Here is a 22,913-nt window from a genome sequence, read left to right on the forward strand (position 1 = left end):
AGGGACAAGGAATTGGGTTAGTGAGCAGAAGCTGAGTAGAAGCAGGGCTGTCAGGTACCTCTATCGTTCCTGGATGCAATCTGTCTTTTGACAAGCTGGGCTGATCGGGGTATTGGGGAGCTCGATGGTGGTTGGGTTGTCGTGGGCTTTTTCGGCCGTGGCGAACATACGCCAGCTAGATTTGGTGACACCATTTTCCTCCTTGTTGCCTCACCTAAGAACACAAAATTATTTTCCATTGTATTTGAGATTCTGTTTAAAAAAAAAATCATGAATCACAATTTATAATATTTCTTTTTCAATCACAAAATTCGAACTATTCAATGTCACTTCTTTAGGGCAGAAGCCTGGAAAATCTGATATACAATGCAGTGCTAATTGGCAAACAAGTATCAAAAGATACGACAAACAATATAAATAAATGTCCTATATAAATTTAAATGTTGGACAAATGCAGTCAATATTTTACTGTGATTAATATAAACAGTAATTATTATTATTATTATTACAATAATAATTAACATATATTTGTACAACTCAACTATCCCATGTAGTTAAAATCATTTCCTGATTGCCTTATTGTAATTCATTCTCGGTCTAATTATTATTTAACAACACCACCCTGAAACATTCATGGCCAAAAGCAACAAGCACGGCATCACTAACAATGTAAACTATGGATTTGAATAAATATAAATATTACAAATGCCCTTATTTAATTAAATTGTTTAATTGTAAAAGTGTAAAAGCATATAAAAATGACAAAAATTGAACTGTTCATACAAACCACAGTACAGCACAAATAGTACTTTTTTAGCAGTGAGTTTGAACTTCATATTATCTTGCAATTTATTTAACTGTATATGAATGATTTTTTTGAGTTTTTGATCTGATCTGGAAAGTTTTTTTTTAATTCAATGGTAAATATGCAAATACGCTGCACAGCAAGCGTTTCCTTCATCTAAAACGCTAAAAGAGCGGCAACCCTGAACCATTCATGGCCAAAAACGACCAGCAGGAAATGACTAACAATGAAAATTATGCATTTCAATAAATATAAATATCACACTGCCCTTATTTAATTGAGAAAGTATAAAAGTGTATAAAAATGACAAAAAGTCAACTGTTTAAACAAATTGTAGTACAGCACAAATAGTACTTTTTTAGCAGTGAATTTGAACTTCATACAATCTTGCAGTTTTATTTATAATTGTATATTCATCTGACCTTATTTTATTAATTTGTTAATTTAGAAAGTTCTACGGGTATGGAAAAATGACAATAAGGGTCAAATATTCAACTCAAAGAAAAGGGTGTTGTAAAATTTTGTCTTACAACCTTGCATAGTTTCATTATTTATAGACTATTGAGTTTTTAACATGTTCTAACCAGCATAATCATTAAAATGAAACTTATATAGAAATAATCATACTTTATTTTTATGTCAATTTGATTAGTTTCATTATGAGCAATACTGACCCCCCTCCCTCCCAAAACATGTCTGGTCAAGGAGCAGCAGGAAATCATAAATGAAGAAAACCTTTAATATAAACATCAGTAATGATCAAATTTGACTACTAAGATGTTCTAAAATCGTTTAAAAACAAAAATGAAACGCCGGTGGTGATTTAATGAATTTTTATAAAACTTGGTGAGCGAGATGGCATTTAGATACTTTATGTACACAATACCTGATAAGACAGTCCATGTAAAGCGTCTATTTTCCCCCTAATAAAGGCAGATAAATGGTAAAACTCGACTATTTTATGTAAATTATTAAAGCTACATAATGACGCAAATCGTTGAAGAGAAACGGAAACCGTCTGACAAGAGTCAGGAGGACGCTAAACTACGGGAAACCCAGACTGGATTCTGTACTGTTACGGGCTACCCAGGACCCCCAGCTGAGTACGCAGTGTTGCTCCGATCTCCTAGGCAACCGTTTCACACTTATTTCACACAAATCTACACCTTTCATCTCCAACGGATTATAGAAATATGTAATTCAATTATTTTAACTGTTTAAATAAAACGAACAGGACAGAAATCAACTGGGTTTGATTTTAAGACGTTTGGAAAGGTCTCAGTATTTCAAGTAATAACCTGTTCTCAACAACCTTCTGAAAGGTTATATATAATTTTCAATGTACTTCATTATGATATGCGTATGAGGTTAGCAGACATATTTGACCGTATTAATTATATTTTTAATCTAAGGCCTTGGTTGAGATGAAAAAGTTACTGTCATGAGCGGGATTCGAACTCACCACCTTCGGCTCAATACGCCGCTGCTTTGACCACTTGAGCTATCGTAACTTCGATCCACTCGGACACCCACACTAACTCTTCATCTCAACCAACAACCTTTTGAATTTTCATACTATCATCATAAAATCATACTTCTACAGGATCATTTCTGTAGTAGATCTTAACAAAAACCAGCCAAATTTTTAAATATCGTGCAATAAAGATTCGATTCTCAGTAACTTATGAAGTGGCCACGAAGAGCTGTCAACGAAATAATTACTTTTTTAGTTATTATATTAATCCATATTTGTTTAGCAGTCATAATTGATCATATTAATTATACCTTTTATCTAAAGTATTGGTTGAGATGAAAAAGTTAGTGTCACGAGCGGGATTCGAACCCACGACATTCGGCTCAATACGCCGCTCCTCTAACCACTTGAGCTATCTTAACTTCGATCCACTCGTACACCAACACCAACCCCTCAACTCAACCAACAACCTTTCGAATTTTCCCTCCTTTTTAACCATATTTTCGATATCCTGTAATCAGGATTCGATTCTCAGCGCCTTATGAAGTGGCCACGAGGAGATGTGAACGAAGTAATTATTTCGTTAATTAATAACGGTACAAAAACAAGAATAAAATAGATAGTCCAGTAGCCAACGCAGCGCCAAATTCGAACACCATTAGCTCAAAGATGGTGCTGAATTGCAAAGCCAATCTAAACAAATTAGGTGATCAAAGTCAACCTCTGCTGGGTCCCAGGACCTATGGGAGAAGAAGTCAGGGAGGAAACGGATGTCCTTGCAAAAAGAGGGGTTGCTATACCGCTAATAGGACCCGAGCCCTTCCGTGGCATAGGAATCCACACTACCAATGAGCAACTCAGGCCGAAGGATAAAAAGAAAATGAAAGAACAATGGAATTCGCTCATTGGACACAGACAATCCAAGAATCAATCTCTTAACCAATTTTGAAAGAAAAGAAATTACAGAATGTGTCAAAAGAAGCGAGAACAAACTGCGAATCGTAATAGGATTCCCAACAGGACACTGCAAGTTAAATGGACACTTAAAGAAGATTGGAATAATCCAACACGGCACTTGCAGATTGCGCAAAGAGGCAGAAGAGACACCAACACATCTACTAACAAACTGCGGAGCTACACTTGCCCGCAGGAGAAAGAGTTTTGGGGTGTATAATGGGACCATAGAAGAGCTTCAACCACCAATGGAACACCATTGGACACAAACAATTCAATTACTTCTTAAAAAACTAACAAAGGAACCCCCTCTTAACAAAGGAAAGAGGTAACAGGAAGAATGAAAAAACTGCGAATACTATTCTTAACAGGATACTGCAAACTAAATGGACGTCTGAAGAAGCTCGTGCAGATTCTGCAAAGAAGCAGAGGAGACACTAACACACGCACTAACAAACGGTGGTGCTACTTGCCCGCAGGAGGAAGTGATTTGGGACATAAAACGTTACCGTAGAAGAGATTTAACCACTGAAACCGGGCCTAGTAATCAAGTTCCTTGATGAAGTGGGACTTACCGATGTGCTCAGAATAATACACACCCGATTAATACATACATCTGTTATCTAAGGTTTTGCCTGGGAGTAGGTTCGAATCCCGCTCGTGTCACTAACTTTTTCATCTCAACCAAAACCTTAGTTTAAAAGTATAATTAATTACATTCTTTTCTTGAGCATTACGACAGGCCAAACCGGAGATGGACACACCAAAATAATCTAACCGGAAATGACCACATCACGTGTTCATTCACAAACTATTATATTTTGTTTAAAGTAAAGCATAGTTTCAAAACAAAATGACAATATAAATATAACGATTTATTTTTCTAGATCATTTCCACCGCGCTATGCAGTTGTTGAATGACTGGCTCTGAAGCCAAATTATCCGTTCGGAACGAGGAGTTAAATATTAAGGTAAAATATTTTTAAAAAATCCATATATGCATATAGCACTCATAATTGACCGTATTAATTATTTTAATTAATTATACTTTTAATCTAAGGCCTGTTGAGATGAAAAAACAAGTGTCACGAGCGGGATTAGAACTAACCTTCGGCACCACTTGATCCATCGACTCGTGGCACTTGATTTTTCATCTCAACCAAGACCTTAGTTTAAAAGTATAATTAATTAAATTCGTTTTTGATCACTACCGATTATGTTGGTCCGCCTATGCTCGTTGGTTGGCCTGTCAGACGCGTTTCAGCAATTAACCACCTTCAGTGTGTCTGTGTGACCTTGTTAAGTTAGGTCTGTTTATAAGGTTTCGGGGGTGGGGTATTGTGCCGGACTTATCTTTGATGAATTTTTTAGTTTTCTTGTCAAATGTACTCAATGTACGTTCATATTGAGGAAACAGTCCATTCAAGTCAAATACTTAGGACTGTACCTAGACAGAAGACTGACATGGAATCTCTATCCAAGACTTAAGAGTCAACTCAACAGAAGACAAGTACGAAGACTTCTACGACCAAAATTTGGCTTGACCGTCAAAACTAACCTAGCCTTATACAAGACCTCTGCGACCACTTTGGACATACGGAGTGGAACTATGGAGGTTCTGCCAAACCATCCAACATCTAGCGCATCCAATCCTTCCAATCAAAAATCCTCTGACATATTGTCAAAGCTCCTTATTATGTCACTAACCTCACTATACATAACGACCTCAACATTCCTTTTGTCAACGAATTGATCCGATCCCGATTCCAAAAGTTTCACACCAACCTCTCGTCCATCCTATTCCTACAAACCGAGCCCTCTTTGGACATTCCCATCCCATAACCCGCCACGTCGCCTTAATCGACGATGGCCTCGGGACCTCCTTGCCCTTAATCCCACATACTGAGTGCCAGCATTGGTCGGTAGTGTTAGTGTTGTGTCCGTGTGAAAAAATTCTGTAATCACATTTGTAATATGCACGGTATAGGGTACAAATAAAATAATTTTTAAAAAGTTCTCTTGTGCGTTTAAAAAAGCAGTTATTTCTAGTAGGACGTATTTCATTCGCTTTTTAGGATTACTTGAGGTTTGCGACCATATTGCTGTAACGGGTTTTATCTGTTTACGCGTGTTCTCTGATTGCCCTACAAGCTTTTATTAGGCAAACAGAGAGAAAATAATACCTTCTGGCCTAACGAATTTCCCTTTGACGATGTCCTAAGATCATCTTATGTGAAGGTCCAACATAAGACTTGAGCAGCTATTCGGCAGCAGGCAACTGAAGTCAAACTGGGGGTATTCAAAATTTACGTACATAATAATTCATTTCGTGTAAAACGTACACGCTATTCGCTAAATCGATTATTTCGCCAATATTTAAGCCGCACATTGCCATGATAGTTATTGCTTCCGATCGGTGCATTGCTGCGAAGTAAGCTAAGTATGACATCATGACTCTGCTGCCATGGGGATTTGCTGTATTAATAGGTAACCTAAAAAACGTGTTTACAATTTAAGTTGACATCGATAGAAAATACGATTTTATTTTGAGTACTACGCTAGGAAGACACAGCTAACCACCCTGTTCTCTGGGGCTGAGGCTCTGAGAAGGTACCTAGTTGTAGGAGGTTTGTTTAGCTCACCAAGCATGGAACTGGATTCTTTAGAGTTGGGATTCCTCAATAACGTTTAGAACAAACTCATCGTGTCGAATTGTTTTGATCAAAAGTGCAGAATCACCCTTACGATTATCACTAGGATGGTCGATTCGATATATTATTAAATACTGGCACATTTAATCATTTGGCGTTTTATATTTAGCACGGGGTATTTCAATGACGTCAATAATAATTATGAATTAATTAATTCATTGTTATAATTACACCCGTCCAGGGTGGAAATTTTTAATATTCAACCCCCTTGTGTAATGAAATCAAGCAAAAAAGCCCGTATCGATCCTCTCTTAGATCTCATTTCCCGATGTTAGTGCAATGGAGAAAATAATGAACTTTATAATTAAAGGCGGACTTGTTGATAAGTCCACGGTCATCAGTGCATTAAAACTGCCTAACGTGTCGCTGTATTGCCCGGTGTGGATTTCCTCCCGATCGGAAGAGCCTTCATAAAACGACAGGGCGGTTATGAATTAAAGTTCACCATTTCGCTAACTAGGACAACGCGAACGGGGGTGGGTTAGGTCGGATACAGTTCCATGGCAACCCCCTTGACACACTGACACACCTGTTTGACCCAGGACCGTAATCAAAGCGGCCACTAAGGCTAGTTAATTATTAATAATAATACACTTGACTATCTGACTTAATTAAAGCACATTTTACGCACTTTCCGCGAATAGTGGTTTAAATAAATCGGATCAATAATATCGAATATTTTGTATGAGAATATATATTTACATCGAATTTGAAGCTTTTTGATACACTTTTTACACAATAGTAATAGTTTTTAAAAAGATAGTTCCTACTCACAGTAAGTAGTGTAGGAACTATCTTTTTTATAAAGGATTAAACACCACACTCACTCCATCATTTATCATTTCTACCAATAGTAATAGCTTCCCTCCAATTAAGCAAGAGTTAGATTAGATTTTTTCGGGTTTTCAATGAAATTTTTTGAAATTACGATTGGGTAATAAAATCTTCAGAGGTCATACGGAACAAAACAAATTTTTGGGTTGTGCCCAGGTTTTGGTAATTATTCAGAAATCGTGAGATGCGGTCCGGTTTTGATTTAGGTTTCAGAAAAACATTTTCTTTATCGTGCTAACGTTTCGATCTTTATTGAGATCATCTTCAGGGCTAAAAGTGGTTGTCTTCTGTGTAATTGTGCGTGTCGTGTTGAGTGTGCCCATGAGTTTTGGTAATAAACCACCGAAAATTCGGCATAGCCCAAAAAGTTGTTTTGCTTCATATGACCTCTAAATCTGACCCCTTGTCACCCAAACTTAACTTGCTCCAGATCGATAAACACCCAAAACAATTTTTACATTATTTATTTGATATTTACAACTACAACTATTGTATTAAGTAAATATGCTCATGTATGCTGAATTTGTCATTTGAGCTCTCTTGGAGGAGAAGTTGCCCAGTGCAACACTGCTTCACACTGAAATCTCATCAATTTTCACTCAATGAGGGAGGCGACTTTTGTTTCAATCGTCTTGGAGGATTTTGGTTGGATATAATATCTGCCGTATTAATAGTCAATGCAAAGAATCGATTTTTTTAATGCTTAATTTTCGTAAAGAAGATGCTATGGATGGTAAAATATAGGATCAGTTGATACAAGGAATTTTTCTCCGATTAAAACAACTGCAGACCGCAAATGTAAATGTGACACGGACACCAGGCCATCGGGCATCACTGGAAAGATGAAGTCAGACCTAGCAGCAAAACTGGCTACTAGCACCGGCGTCTCCTGTCAGAAATTTCCTCCAAACAACTTTTCCTCGGTTGTGAAACGTGCTATTTGGATGAAATGGCGAAACGAATGGGAAAACAACAAACTGAGCGGAATAAAACACACCATACTAATACGGAGCTCATCCGCGAAAAAGAACCGGCGTGAGGAAACAGTCCTAACCAGACAAGAATAGGGCACACACGTCATACTGTACTTAATGACACTGAGTGTGCACGCTGAGACAATTACTGTCGGTGAGGCGAGTTCTGGTGGATTTCTCCTTTTATGAGCATCCCAGAGATTTGCATAGAATAGTATGTCAGTCTTCCTCCATTGTTTCAGTTCCTTAAAGCCTCCAATCTATACCCGAAAATTGAACACAGATGAAACGATACACAGATGATATATGATACGCCAAATACAACCTCAGTATAAAAATAACCCACAAATTACTCTTGTACAGATCTGATTTTCCTTGCACCATTAATTGGTCTTTTATATCCACTATAATTAAGTAATAATAATTTGTTAGTTAACGCTAGGCAAAGAATCAAGGGATGATAGTTGGTTGATGGTAGGGTGGTTTTAGCCTTAAAAAAGTACTAACACTGTTATGCTATCGTGTATATTATTCGATATGTAAAACTTTTGTACTTCACATTTAGTTTATTAAAGGATGCAATTATAAAATTTACATAACATACGGGTCTGGAGATTTTTTAAATCTAATTTCCTTTGCTTTAACATTGGAATTTACTAGCCTATTATTCTGGTTGTAATGTTACTTTTTCGTTAGACAATAAATTGAATTTTTTTCTAATCGACAGAGACTCAAAAACCCATATATGCGCTCTCTAAGGCTCATCCGTTAATCTATGAAATATAATCCATGTTATAATTTGATTGTTACCGACCATTTCGGTCTGTCTATCCTCGCTGATTTGGCTAGGCAGACAAGTTTTGTCATTTTAAATTTTTTTGAGATCCAGCACTGAAGATGCTGAAATATGACATGTTGACGATATTTTGATATGTAATGTATATAGTTCTTGATACAAAGTTTCGTTTTTTGCATATAGCTTTAGCAGATAAATATATCCAAAATATCGAATTTTCACATCATCAAGTATTGTTAGTTGTTAGCAATTGGTAATCACCAGGGAAACGAGGTGGGCTTTTACTAAGCCTCGCCTGAATACAGTTTTTGTTTGGGTCTTCTGTAATGCGAGCCCAAAAATCGGAAAACCGAAGGGGTTTGGTCTCAGATGATGACGATAAGGGCATAGGGACGGTGATGCAAGTCATGATACGTGATTTAGGGTGGCCCGTTTTTTCAGACAAAAATTTTCAACTTCAATTTGTAAATTTATTTTAAAAAATTTCGCCTTTTAATTGGGACAGGAATGAGGGATCAGAGAAATCCACAGCCATCCCTAGCGAGAGATATGCATTTTCGCGAAATCAATTGGCCAGTGCCGACCAAATTGGACATCTACCAATTCTCCGACCGCGGTCCAAAATTAGCCGTTCCCGGAAATCGATACAAACCCGGTTCACGACGATTTTGGCCGATCAATGGCCGATATTTTCAGCTCAGGCCGTACGACGGATTGTTAGCACTTCCGGACACCGGTTTACTTTTGTAAATCTCTTACATCTTGGGCAAGTAATCTTTTAAAAATAAACAAAATATGCGCAGACAACCTACAACCAAGCAAAAATGCCGATTAGTATTACAAAAACTGTACGCTCTGGGATTTATGCATATTTTGTTAAAATTAGTCTGCACCCCAGTCGGAATGGTTATCGACAGATTATCCCGACTTTTAAAGAAACAATTAAAAAGCCGTTACAACAAAGCCTTCAATTATTAACAAACCCTCTTTCAACTTCAGATAGAACCCTGAGTGTGGCCACAAGAACAATTGGTACGTGGTCGCGATCATTATTAGAACCCGCAATCGCTGGACAAGTATGGCGGCCTTCGGTGTCAATAGGTCCCATCATAATACACATATATATAGAATAAATGTACAATGTACACATGTATAAATATAAATATGATATATTGTCAAAGAAATACTTGAGCCAAGGGGAATACGCCTTGACAGAGACTGAAACCTCAGCACGGACACAACTTTTAATTCTCCAGGATATGGCAAAATGACAAAAGACAAATACCCCCCCCCCCATATACAAGAATAAACTACAATCGATATTTAGTGGAGCCAGACCCATCTTCACAGATGGGACCAAGACGGCATTGGGTGTGGGTGCCGCCGGTTGTATATGGAGTGAGATAGAAACGCTGTCACTCCGTCAGCAAGTACACGATTGAACTGAAAACCACATCCCTCGCGCTAAGGTTCGAAAGAAAACAAGTAAATATATTCATAATAAGCACAGACTACCTAACCTAGGAGAAGTGCATCCGCAGACCATTAATTCGAAAATTATGAACAACCTAAAGGGATCGATGTCAGTGGAAAAGAGTCCTGGCATGGGTTCTCGGGCACATTCGTCTAACCGAGAACGAACGATATAAGGCAATGAAGTTAGCCATGACGAGACCACACGACCCTTTCCACTCTGTACGCCCAGCAAATTTTTCAAAGTAAAGTGCTAATTATATAAATTTAAAAAAGACATCGGTCCTAGGCCTGCGGAGGCTGGGTCTAGAAGGGAAAAGGTTATTCTTACCAGGTTGCGCATAGGCCACACACTGACTCTTTCTATTGGGGGTGAGTCCGTGAGACCACGCAGGTGCCGGTTGTGTGGAGGACTTACCACGGTATAGCATATAATAACATACTACAAGGAACTAAGTCTGCAAAAAAAGAAATACGACATCGCCATTGACCTATGCGTGGCCTTGAGGCACGGTAGCAGAGAGAGATCGCTGATACAATATCTCAGGACCTTAAATATTTTAAATTGTACATAGATTTTTGTACTTTTATGTATGTGATAAGTGATATTTACTATATTTTATAAGCGATATTAAATGGAACGAATGTATTTATTTGCGTGACTGAGAGGGTTATTCTCAATTATCCCGAATATTGAAAACTCTGGGGCAGTGAGAATGTAATTTGTTAGTGATTATTCGGAGATCGTGAGATACGGTCTGGTGTGACGTAGGTTTTAGAAAAATATTTTCTTTATCGTGCCAACGTTTCGATCTTTATTGACATCATCTTCAGGGCTCAAAGTGTTTGTTTTCTGCGTAATTGTGTCATTCTTGTGTGTCGTGTTGAGAGCCCACTCTTTGTAAGGCAGTCTCAACACTACACACAAGAATGATACAATTACGCAGAAAACAAACACTTTGAGCCCTGAAGAAGATCTCAATAAAGATTGAAACGTTGGCACGATAAAGAAAATGTTTTTCTAAAACCTACGTCACACCAGACCGAATAATCATTGACTAACGGTCAATAAACACCACACATTTCACACACACACGTAATTTGTCAGTGTGAATGAAGGGGCACATCCGCAAATACCCTGAGGAATATCGAGTTTTGTGTGGTAGTGTGAGCGAAGTATGGTGAGTGAATGTAATTTATTATCGTTAATGGAGTGGCATATCCCCAACTACTCCGAGGAATATCGAAAACTCTGGGGTAGTGTGAACGAAGTCTGGTGAGTGAATGTAATTTATTAGAGTGAATGGAGGGGCATATCCCCAATTACCACAACGAATATCGAAAACTCTGGGGTAGTGAGAATATAGAATGTAATTTGTTAGTTTGAATAAAGTTAACCTTAATTACCCCGAGAATTAACTACCAACATAACAACATCGATTAATATCAATACCTATCGACAGTTCACGATCGACTAGACATTTCTATTTCACAGTATATTAAATATCGACATCGAAATTTCGCAATAGAACATAAATATATATATCGATACATACATATCTTCATATATAATTGAATTATACTTTTTTATTGATCCAAATCTATTAAATACAGGTTAACCAAGAAGAAATGTGTAAAAAAATATTAACAATGATTTTGGGAATTGGTCCGAAATGAATTTATCGCATCTTTTGCCAAGCTTTTCAGCTTTTTATTAAGCCTTCCATATGGCTTTACAGAAAGATAAAAATAAAAAAAATTAATAAGAAACTCTTAATTATAACAGTTTATTAATACAGATAACTACACAACAGCTATGATTATAGTAGTAAAATTATCGGTAAATAACGCTATCCATAATTTATAAATAATCGACTATCTATGACAATTTCAGTACTGTTAAGGGAAAAGAGGCATCAAAAGATCAATAATAAAAATATCTATCATGGTATTAAATCAATATTGATTGGCAATGCTATTGATATTTCTGTGATTCTTATATACTTATTGGAACTGAAAGAACTTGAAGGTTGTTATAACACAATATCAGGATTCGATGTGGTTACCTAACCTCAAACTCTTTGCTGTGAATGTGAACTGTTAACTGTTATGCTCGGTCATATAAATAAAACAAAAAACCTTTTAAAGAAATACCATTTATGAAATGGCGTTTTGTGGTCACTGTTTATGATTTGGTGTTTTAAAGCAGAACGGACAAGACATTGAATACTGAACTTACAGAGAAGGTCGATGCCATCTATGGTCACCATTTGTATTTCCGAAAGAATTCTGCAATCGAGAAAGTTCTGCGTGTTTTTAGCGCGGCAAAATTAATCGGGCCCGGTCAAAATTTGCCTGCGGTACGGTTCAGGATTCGCCTGAGACTGAGTTTTTAAATTCAGAGGAGAGGAGTGCCAATTTCCTTCCTCCAATTGTGCCAGATTGACCGCGATCGTTTTGAGGTCACGAGGGTTTGCCAAGCAAGGGGGGAAAAGGATAAAAATCGGCTACTTACACGCTTCGTTGAGTCTTCTGCTCTGAGGTCTGCTTCTGAAATGTATCGGGCTGATATCATCCTGAAAAACGAAATAGCAGTATGTAGAAATGCATCAGAAAACAAAAAAAGAAGAGTCAAAAGGTGAGTTACTCTACAGTGCGTCCTTTATATCATACCATGACCAAAAGTCAACGGATACAGCGACACGACCGTATTTCTGTCAGAGGATTTTGTTATCCGACTAAAGGGACTACCATAACTGTCTACATTATTACAATCCTGTTTACCAGTGGTACGTAGGTCACCGGTGTTAATTCGAGTCACGTAGCGGCCCGCCCTTCGTAAACTACATAATACGCGCTATTAAACCGACCCGAACCGTTTTACGCCTCAGCTCATTTGCCCAGGATAGATAGACTTTCGAAACTGAGCGGACCCAACGGGCCCAGTGGATGAAGTGCTATTTTGACGTTAATCCTAGACCAGGCTAATATAAACGGTGATAACTTTGGGACAAAGAGTAGCTAATTATTAGTTTACCGTAACCGAAGGAATCAACCAATCAATATTGTAAATATACAAACCAAACACTGAAGATGGCTTCTGAGAGGCCAAAACAACGAAGATATGCAAACCAAGACGATCGATAACGACCAAATTAGAGATTTTTCATTTATATTTAAAAATATTGAAGCATGAACTTTTCAAAAATAATTTTTTTAAATTTCAAATTTGTAATTCATTGTGTAATTACTTTGTGTCCTATCTTTCTTTCCCTTGTTTAAAAAATATTTTTATGAGAAAATTCTGAGTGACTTTTAGGGCGCTTACTACTTATTACTAAAATTCATGCTTGTTCCCCAAACAGCTTAATCCCATAACAGGATATGAATTGTGCTAAAGCGAAATAAACCGGTTTTTTTTTCGATCCCGACGCATTTCGCCTATCTGGTAGTTCTATTATCAGCCAGATAGGACCCGACCCTCCAGGGCTCGTAGAAGTAATAAGTAATTTATCCATGTATTGACATTAGTACATCAGCATTAATGTATAATCCGTTCAAGCACTTCATCATTTTTTTGTACGAATCAATCAATTGCGGAAAAGACAATTCAACCAACAAAAAAGGAGGAAAAGTAGCAATTTATAAACCTATTTTAAAGTAATGTTTAAATGCTCTTAATAATTAAAAATTTCCAAGAAACCTTTCTGATTATCAATTTTTAAGTTAATAAGTTTGACTTTAGCCACGAAAGTAAAATGTTTCTGCATGAATGTAAAATAATTTTATATACGTTTAAATCTGCCGTATTTCTTGATAAAAAGGATAAGCATTGGTATTTTTCTAAATTTAAAAATAGTTATTATTTCTTTGCTGGATAAATAATAACAGACAACAACGTAATTTTTAACAAACCGTTAAGTTAAATAAGAAAAAAGGTAGGACTTAAAATTGTACCCTGTGGCACCCCACATTTAATTGATAATCTTGAACTACAGCAAGATTCAGGTTCGTTACCAGATCAGAAATATACGAATTACAAAGAACATGAGCAGTTCCATTGATGCCAATTTTAGAAAACTTCTGAATTAGTATAGTTAAGTATTATTACTATTTATTAACCTCCAATAAACGAAAATAATCGATACTTCGATAGCCTTCGATTGTTGTTATTTAATACAGGTTAACAGTAAAGAGACAACGGATATCCATGTATATTCCATACCATTTCGGAAATGCTACTATCTATATTACTGAAATATGTATAGCTGCTTTTACATACCTACATTTTTTAATTAATTGCAATAAACAGGTTTATATTGAAAGGAATAATAATCCTAATTAATGGTAAACGAGAAATAATATATCGATATTTTGGTAACTATCGATAGCTATAACAGCAGAAGTCAAATTTTTACAAATGCGACATATGAAATGATATATCGATGGTATTATCGATACAAGTAAAAAAATTGATGGTTTGAAGACTGGTACACTGACGTTTTAATGGTGATGGAGAGGTTCGCTGTCATCACAGTAAGTGTGGCCAATTCTAATCCGTTAATTCTTAAACGTCACAGTACCTGTTGTCGTTCAGAATTGTTGTCAAATCATATATTTATGTACTGCCAAACAAATTAGCCATGCCCATTTGTCGTTGGACATGTCATTGCAAATAATGCGTTTGATATCAGATTGGGAGAAAGCTTTGGGTTCAAATGGTACAGGTCTGTCTAGTTCAGCTTCCACTTCAGTGGTATGTTTTGGGCGTCAAGTAGGTTGGGATGTGGGATAAAAGAGGCGGCCACAAGGCCTACTGCACCTCGACCTGTGTAGATCTATTATTCTCCCCTATTTTTTTATAATTCACAGGCTAGCTTCAGGTTGTTAATCAACATCTACAGTCTTGCCAGAAGATCCTTAGTGCAGGATCTTGCTTTTGGTTTTCCTAGTTGTAAGAACCTGCACTTACATAGACCTTTACAAAAACATAAAATCTTCCTGGCAGTATTTGTACATTGTTTCTTCTGTCTGTCCTATCTGGAGCATGTACTTTCTTAAGCGGCAGTGCTCTGTCGGGGGTCAGCCAGAATCTTGGTTCGGTTGAGGTTACCTTCCAGTAATTCCTCCGTAAGTTTTGCAAATGATCCTTCCATGAATCTCTTCGCGTGCCTCATGCCTGCGGCATTGTTCCACCAGTTTCGGACTCATTAATCCATTTTATGATTTTATCCTTTTTTGGAGCAAGATACTAAGCCACAACCTAGAGTACATGTTCGCTCTCTCTTTGGCCCCTTTTCGTTGCCTTTATGCCCCGAGCGCCCAGGGACCCATGCAAGGACCAGGTCATTAGCGTCACTGACTTCTGTCAGGCGTATGAGTTAAGTAGCGTTCCAAAATGATTATCTGTTGTATTGTATACTGTTTCTAAGAACATCCTTATACTTGTTCAGAACAGCTTTCACTCTTTGCTCTAACCAGTGGTTTTGATGGAAATTTTCAAAAAATTCCCTCTGTCTTGATAATCCAGCAAGTAAATACTTGAACCTTTTCTTTTTTAAAGGTCGATTTGTTTTTCGTGTGTGTTCGCCCTGAACGAATGAAAGTCAATTTTTTTGTCAACGAGTTGTTTCCAGTTTCAATTGGCTGGATGCTGGTACCAGCGGTACACGATTTTTTTCTCTCTACCACTTTGGAGGGAAAGCCCCCGGGGCTCCGATGAAGCAGTCAAGGAAGGAGGATATGCAGATGGCAAAACCGGCTGTCCGCTTATATGGCAATCGGCCTCGCCTCGACGTTCCCGTGTGGGCCGTCCGCTTTCTCTCGCTTGTACGCGGCTGAACGAAAATCACGGAAAATGTACAGCACTAATTTTTCTTTTCCCCTCCCGGCACGGTCACGGTCGCCAAACGATGAGTCAGCCTGGGCTCGACAACAAGAGCCAAACAACAAAACGGGAAATGAAAATCAAAAGCCTTATTTGAAAAGGAACAAGTGTTCTGCCTTGCCGTGATCCCATTTCCCCGAAGTTCACAGTTATCAATTAATAATACAAAAACACGATCGAAAAAATATATTAACGATTAGCAGGAAGTAGCGAACTGAGTGTACCCTTGCGAGAATCGGTAAACGAGCCACAATTCTAATCGGCTTTTCTTTTGTAAACCATTGGAAAACATTTTGAAATTTTGATGCTAGCCTTTAGACAAACAAATCTATAATCAGACAATACCGGCATATTGTTTACTATGTCCAATAATATACTGTGAACTTCAGAAAGTATGCCTTTTTTTTCACTAACGTCAAAAAGTGGGCGAGGCCAATCATTATTTAAGGTGACAATGACTTCAGGTACGTAAAAATGGGCGTGGCTAAATCTGATTTTGTTAATACATCAATGATGTCAGGTTAGCCTTTCGACTTAACGTCACTGAATAATTGGGCAATGAGACGAGACATAATTTAACGTCATTTAAGAAATGACTACAGAAATTTGAAAGATTGAAGATTTTACCAACCAGCTTTGGCCTATGAAATTCGAAAAAATGACTTAACTGTTTATCAGCTTATATTATAACCTATAAGACTCAATTGGGAAAACCTATCAAACAAACAAGCTACCTGTTATATCCAAGCAGGTGTTCAAGAAGGAAGTAATCATTCCCCCTCTCTACTAAATATCGGCTGTATGCTAAAATTGCGTCGAAAATGTCCAACATCTTCATAAACTCCGGATATTCAGTCTAAAACCTTCGTCCTATTTGTTGGAGTCGAGGTCGGCGTACGCTGCGTACCCACGGGCAATTTCTACTTGTACCACGTGTGGAATTGAGCCGAGATGCCTTGGAAAGATTTGAAAAGAGGCGGGTGCCACGGTTTCTAACGTTACCGGTACAATAAAACCGAGACGAAGACGACGGCATTGTCCAGGATGGACAAAGAGACGACGCGACGGAACGGCCTCGGACAAGAAAACCTGGATCATTCCCAGCTAAAAAAACTAGAACACGATCAACCGAACAACTCATTTTCATACATTAAAGTTCATTATCATATTTAATTTTAATAAATGTAACACCTATTGCCTTTCGTGACGCAACAAAATACCTTGGTTTGACATTCAATAGATCACTAAATTGGTCAGTACATTTAACTTCCTTAAAAATGAAACGTAGTCAGTCACTAAACATATTAAAATGGTCGGATCTTTCTCTTGGGTGATCGTGTCAGCTTATTAAAACTGTACTGCCTGGGTGGTGAAAAACAGACTATAGTTGCCATCCATAATGCGGGGCTACGTCATGCTGTTGGCTCAAGTCCGACTAACAGACTTTATGAGAAACATATGAACTTTCTACTTTACTAGCTATCAAAAATAATTTCTTCAAATCCCAGAATACAAGAGATATTACTTGCTCTAAAATATCTCACGTTAGTTAGTGTTTTGTGGATCCAAGGTCACTGTCGTATAAGAGGCAATGAAGAGGGTGATCTAGCAGCGAAACGTGCCGCATCGAAGGGTATTTCACTTCTGGACACGAAGATTGTGCAGTTTTTCTAAAGGAAAAAACTTGGGACCTCTGGCATCGAGGAAAACAAAATCTGACAATTTAAGGGAGATGTCAAACAATGGGATAGGGCAATGGAAAGATCAGGGAAAGAGGAAACCGTATTGGCTAGGCTTAGGATAGGCCTCCCCCAGAATGCACAACTTGCGAAGTGATCATCAAGCATTCTGACATCATGTAGAAACCACGAAAACCTTAGAGTCAAATATAGGCTTGCGAATTTTTGGTTCCTGTTCTAACATCAGAATACTTACCGAAACTAGATTTTTTTTTGCCTTATGATCTTTGCATATTAGCCATGACGAATTCTTATATATGTTGTTCAAATTGGGGGTTATCGGGAAAAAACGGCCAGAGGCGACGGTGGGAATCGAACCCACGACCGCGGCGTGTGAGTCTCTCATGCTAACCACTCGGCTACCGCGATCCTCCTGAATTTAGATTGATAGATAAATTCTAACATACAGAGAGTAGGAGAGGGAAATGGCTATGAGTTCGGGGAGGTGAGAGTGGCTCTTGTCCTTATCTCCATTCTTTCATTACTTCATTCCGAAAAAAGCTTCCATAGCTGATAATCGAGTAAGTTTACAAAGCATCATAAACATATTAGCTGAAAATTGACTGATAACTTTGCCAAAAAAGCGGCCATTTTTAGAAAGGGTGGCAGACTTGCTCGCACTGACAGGTTTTCTAGCGAGTTACTCTTACTCCTCTTCTCTCCTTCCAATATTATTTGAAGCAGGTGTCGTCTACAGCTAAGGTAGGATTTAACAGAATTTAGGCTAGCTTAACGTTAAATTACAACATCCACCTGAAAACTGAACACAATATATTTAATTCTGTCTCTAAGTCTATGCTGCGCTATGCCAAGTTTGGGGATATCGACAGTATGACATAATTGAAAAAATTCTGAAATTTTTTGCTAAGAAGTCAACCTCCCCTCAAAGTCAACCACCAGCTATTTGTTGTATTTAGATACTATTGATGGAATCTAAACTGAGGCTTCACTTTAAATATGCCCTAAAAATTCTTAATATATCCAATTCCCGTCTTCCAAAAATTACTGCTTTGAGATTATATGGTTTTCCCACTGGCATACTGTATGTTCTAAATATTCTACCCCGCATAACTTAATTTTATCTCTGAGTGGGAATCTAACCTTGATTCTCTTCTTGCAAAGATCAGTGTACGTCACCGGGACGGTCTGTGAGGCTTGCCCTGACATCAACACAACTATTTATAGGAGTATCGATCATACAGTTTCCCACTGCCATTTATCGTATGACCCTAGTCAGCATCCCAATCTGGGTGATTTGCGGTGGATTTTTAAAATGAGGTGTGAGCTACTCTAGCTAAATACCCCATGGATGGAGAGGCATTCTGCCTTGTGCTTGTCATAGAGGACCTGTTCCGTTTATTAGCAGAGTGATCAATTTAAAAAAAATCGTATGCTCCGCCTAGTATGCAGTTCCCTGTCTAGAGATGAACTAATTAATAGGTTAAATTCTGACCCGACCTCACTAGTAAAATATTGCAGTTATGAATGGCAATACAGGTATATTTATGGTAAAGAACTAGACTCCATTACAGTTCGTGGTCCCATTGACCAATTAACATTTTTCAATTAATTAATATTTATGAAAGGTATTGATTAAGATAAAAAAGGCAGTGTCGAGAGTGGGATTCGAACTCACGACCTTCGGCTAAATACGCCGCTACTCTACTACTGGAGCTATCGTGACTTCGATCCGCTCCGACACTAACTTCCCATCTTAACCTCACCTCTTGAATTTTCCCTCATTTTTGCCATTTTTCAAATGTGTAATCTATTTGATTCTTGGCGACAAATGAAATGGCCACGGAGAGCTTTCGTGAAGATATACTTCAGTTTAATTATTAAATCCATTACAGTTCGTGGTCCCAATTGACCAATTAACATTTTTTCAATTAATTAATATTTATGAAAGGTATTGGTTAAGACAAAAAAGTCTGTGTCACGAACGGGATCCCGTTTACTGAGGTACAATTTGATTTTCATATTTTAATATTTGTTTTGTTTTATTTTTTTGGCTTTACTTTTAAATCTTTTATTTTTTCTCCTTCACCTCCGACATACGGAATTTTCCATTAATTATTTTTTATTATTGTATTGTAACAGATAACGTAGTATTATTAATAAAATTATAAAAAGCCGATTGCAGGATTATTGCAAAACTTAAATCTTAAACAAAATAAAATAAAATAAAAAAATAAAGATTCAACTTACGTCTCGTAAAAGATCTTTATGGGACTTGAAGGACTCTGGAAAAAGAAACAAAACACCAAATCAAAATTCATGATAGTTAAAAACAAAATAAGGATTAGGAAGACCTAGGGTTTTTTTTTCTATTTTTGGCGGGAGGGGGTCAAATATAGATTGTGATATTTCCTCCTGTGGTCAAATATAGATTCCAAACCATTCCTCCACTGCGACCTATATGTGTGTATTATGTCTATTGCGGAACCGCTGCAATTACACTGATGGGCAAATTTAACGCACTACGCAATTTATTTAGTTTAAAATTGAATCCATTATCTTTCTATATTAGCTACAGTTAATTATGAGCTATCGTAGTCAAAATAAACAGTAAATTATGCTTTGTTTACTTTTGTACTGATTAATCCCATTTTTACAAAAAGTAGTATTGTGCCCTTCCATTCTGCTTTGCCTAAAGGTCGCATTCAGTTACTCTTTTTCTTTCATTCATCTCATTTGATATTATACTTAAACCTTTTTCAATGACTCCGGTGAGGCATTTGAGTGTCAACGTCATAACATTATAGAGGAAGGATACAGCCAGTGCGAAGGCACCAGGAGACTGAGTATAAAACATTCGCAATTGAAGGATTCTTCTGCGCTTCAGAGAAACAGGGCTTCACTCTAAAAGGCCAGGACAGAACCTAGGCCTACAGATCACAGAGATGAGGAAGCATGCGTTATCAGGGTCTACGAAACCGCAGCATTACGGGAAATGAGATAAGAAATCTCATGAGTCAGTCCGAAATGTTTCGATTTCCTCCAGTACCGTAAGCAGAAGGCTCAATGAAACTAACCTCAGGAATTGAACATAGGAAGATTGGGGTCCAGTACTCTTTACATATGAGGTGAGAGTTCGCCTCAAATCTTCAGAATTTAATACGAGGACGAGCAGAAGAAATGCTGTATGGTTCTTCTGGTACCCTAACTTATCTTGGAGTGAAAATGACACCTGGCCTAAGATTTGGCGTAAACGCCCTGAGCTCAAAAGCTAGGGTGCCCACGAGGATCGCAGCTATCCGTTCCGTGGGTGGCGCCACTTGGGGAATCTCCTACAAAACTAGACAAATCTATTACACGGCGCTGTGCGAGCCTGTAATACTCTACGCGGCGCCGGCTTGGACTCGCGAATTGCGGGCAAACGATTGGGCGGTGCTCGAGCGTGCTCAGCGCGCAGCCCTGCTCGCGGTTACTCAGGCATATAGGACGGTCTCCACCGCGGCCCTACAAGTCGTCGCTGGCAGGCCGCCCATCGACCTAAAAGCGAAAGCGCTTTGTGCTCAATGGGAACTGAAGAATGGACGCCCACCGTGCATCCCAGTTACAAGCAAGGAAGAGGCAGAGGAATGGTTGGTAAGAGAGCGGCAGTTAAGATGGGATGATACATTCAAGGGACGCCACACCTACCAGCTCCTCCCAAAAATAGAAGACAGACTAAAAATGAAACATCCCGCCATCGACCATTAGATGTCTCAGCTCCTAACAGGACATGGAGACTTCGCCTCAAAGCTCCATGCCTTCCGACTGAAATCAAGCCAGATGTGTGAGTGTGGTGACGAAGAGACAGCAGAACACGTCGTACTGAGTTGCGATAAACACATTGTTCCCCGTGTACGCTGGCTTCAAGAGATAAATGAACAGCCACTATGGAGACCCTAAGAAGAGCAATCACCACTCGGGCGGGGTTCAACGCTACACAGCAGATGTGGAAAAGCGTTATGAGACAGAAAGGATGGCAGGCATAAATGAAAGACTATAATTAGAAATCAGATAAGCCTATACCTCCTCCACCTGAATATTCCGAGCGAGCCGCCTCCGCGAGGCCCATCCCGGACACAGTAGATAACTGTGACAAAGTGCTCGCTAGGTGGAGTAGAGATGCGACCGTCTAATAGACAAGACATAATAATAGCTTCCGTCTATAATCGAAAAGCTATATAGCAGCGCAAGCCAAGAAGCTGCAAAGAGCCAGATATAGCTTAGGAGCGGCAAAACACAAAAGGCACAGACGTGGCAGTCAGGGGTGGCATTTCCTTAGGCGACTGCACCGAATTGGTTGTTGTGCGAGGAAGATCTCTAACTTCACAGAGGTACTTTATATAACATAATCGAAGAGTATGGTGTCATTTGTCCCCCTCTCACATCGTTGAGAGATTCTTGCTAATGCAGGGTAATCCCAGGCCTCATATAGCACATATTGTGGATGACTATCTGAATCAGGTTGGAACTGCTTGGTGTGGCCAGCTCGAAGACCAGATTCGAACTCGTTTGGAACCAACTTAAGCATATAATGCCATGTGCCCTCCAGATCGGTGAGAGATTCTTGCTAATGGAGGATAATGCAGGCCCCATAGAGCATTGCGGATGACTACCTGAATGAGGAATTGAGTAGTGTGGCCAGCTCGAAGTTCAGATTTGAACCTAATCCAACACTTTTGGGACCAACTTAAGCGACGAGTACGACCCTGAAACCCAGGTCATAACACCCCAGAAGAGTTGATAAATTGGCAAGAATTCTTCAGGATTTTACTAGAAATCTTTTCCAAGGAGTGCAAAGGCGTTAAACGGACGTCATTCTGCCAGAGATGAAAATACTCGGTATTAAAAGGAAAAAAATTTCTTTAAATATTTTTATTTGTTTCACTTTTTTTTTCTCAATAATTATTTATTTTTAGAATTAGGTAATAAACATTTTCTTTTTAAATGTTTCATTTTTACAACCAAACCTATTTCTGGTATGCAAAATATGAATAAACCTAAATACATTAAAATTTAAGGGCAGTGCGTTAATTTTGTCCATCAGTGTATAACAATAATTTGGAAAGTGCACTTTTCCCGTAATATTAAGTACTTTCCTAGATGACCCTTCGCGTACCTCTTTGTTTTTATGAAGGACTTCGTAGGTGGAGATACTTGCAACAGGACAAGAAAAGTCACAAGCAATATGGTAACCTAAGGAGCCTCTGGCAAGGCTATGGCGGTTGATTAACAACCTGAAAATGGCCAGTGATAAAAAACAGAGGAGCCC

At 38.3% G+C, this 22,913-nt stretch overlaps 1 protein-coding gene and 1 long non-coding RNA gene across 12 annotated transcripts in view; one reads left to right on the forward strand and one right to left on the reverse strand.

Moving 5' to 3' along the window:
- LOC106663075 (supervillin-like) overlaps positions 1–22,913 on the reverse strand; it is a 107,462-nt gene that overhangs the window by 57,074 nt on the left and 27,475 nt on the right. For 8 of the 11 annotated variants that reach the window (XM_014387631.2, XM_024228266.1, XM_024228263.1 and 5 more), the window contains exons 4-6: positions 19,856–19,890; positions 12,537–12,597; positions 59–214 (exon numbers count right to left, since the gene is read on the reverse strand). In XM_014387631.2, the coding sequence (XP_014243117.1) occupies positions 59–214; positions 12,537–12,597; positions 19,856–19,890 (252 nt within the window). Of the gene's footprint in view, positions 1–58; positions 215–1,691; positions 1,863–12,260; positions 12,337–12,536; positions 12,598–19,855; positions 19,891–22,913 lie in introns of those variants that run through there. The other 3 variants (XM_024228268.1, XM_024228269.1, XM_014387635.2) reach the window with 3 other exon arrangements.
- The window catches only part of LOC106663077, a 51,925-nt gene continuing 31,010 nt past the window's right edge, over positions 1,999–22,913 (forward strand). Inside the window, exons 1-2 of the long non-coding RNA XR_001339990.2 lie at positions 1,999–2,172; positions 4,121–4,204. This is a non-coding gene — a long non-coding RNA (uncharacterized LOC106663077). The remainder of the gene's footprint in view (positions 2,173–4,120; positions 4,205–22,913) is intronic.

Source organism: Cimex lectularius, unplaced genomic scaffold, assembly GCF_000648675.2.
Source record: "Cimex lectularius strain Harlan isolate CLEC.00 unplaced genomic scaffold, Clec_2.1 scaffold265, whole genome shotgun sequence".
Lineage (NCBI taxonomy): Eukaryota > Metazoa > Arthropoda > Insecta > Hemiptera > Cimicidae > Cimex > Cimex lectularius.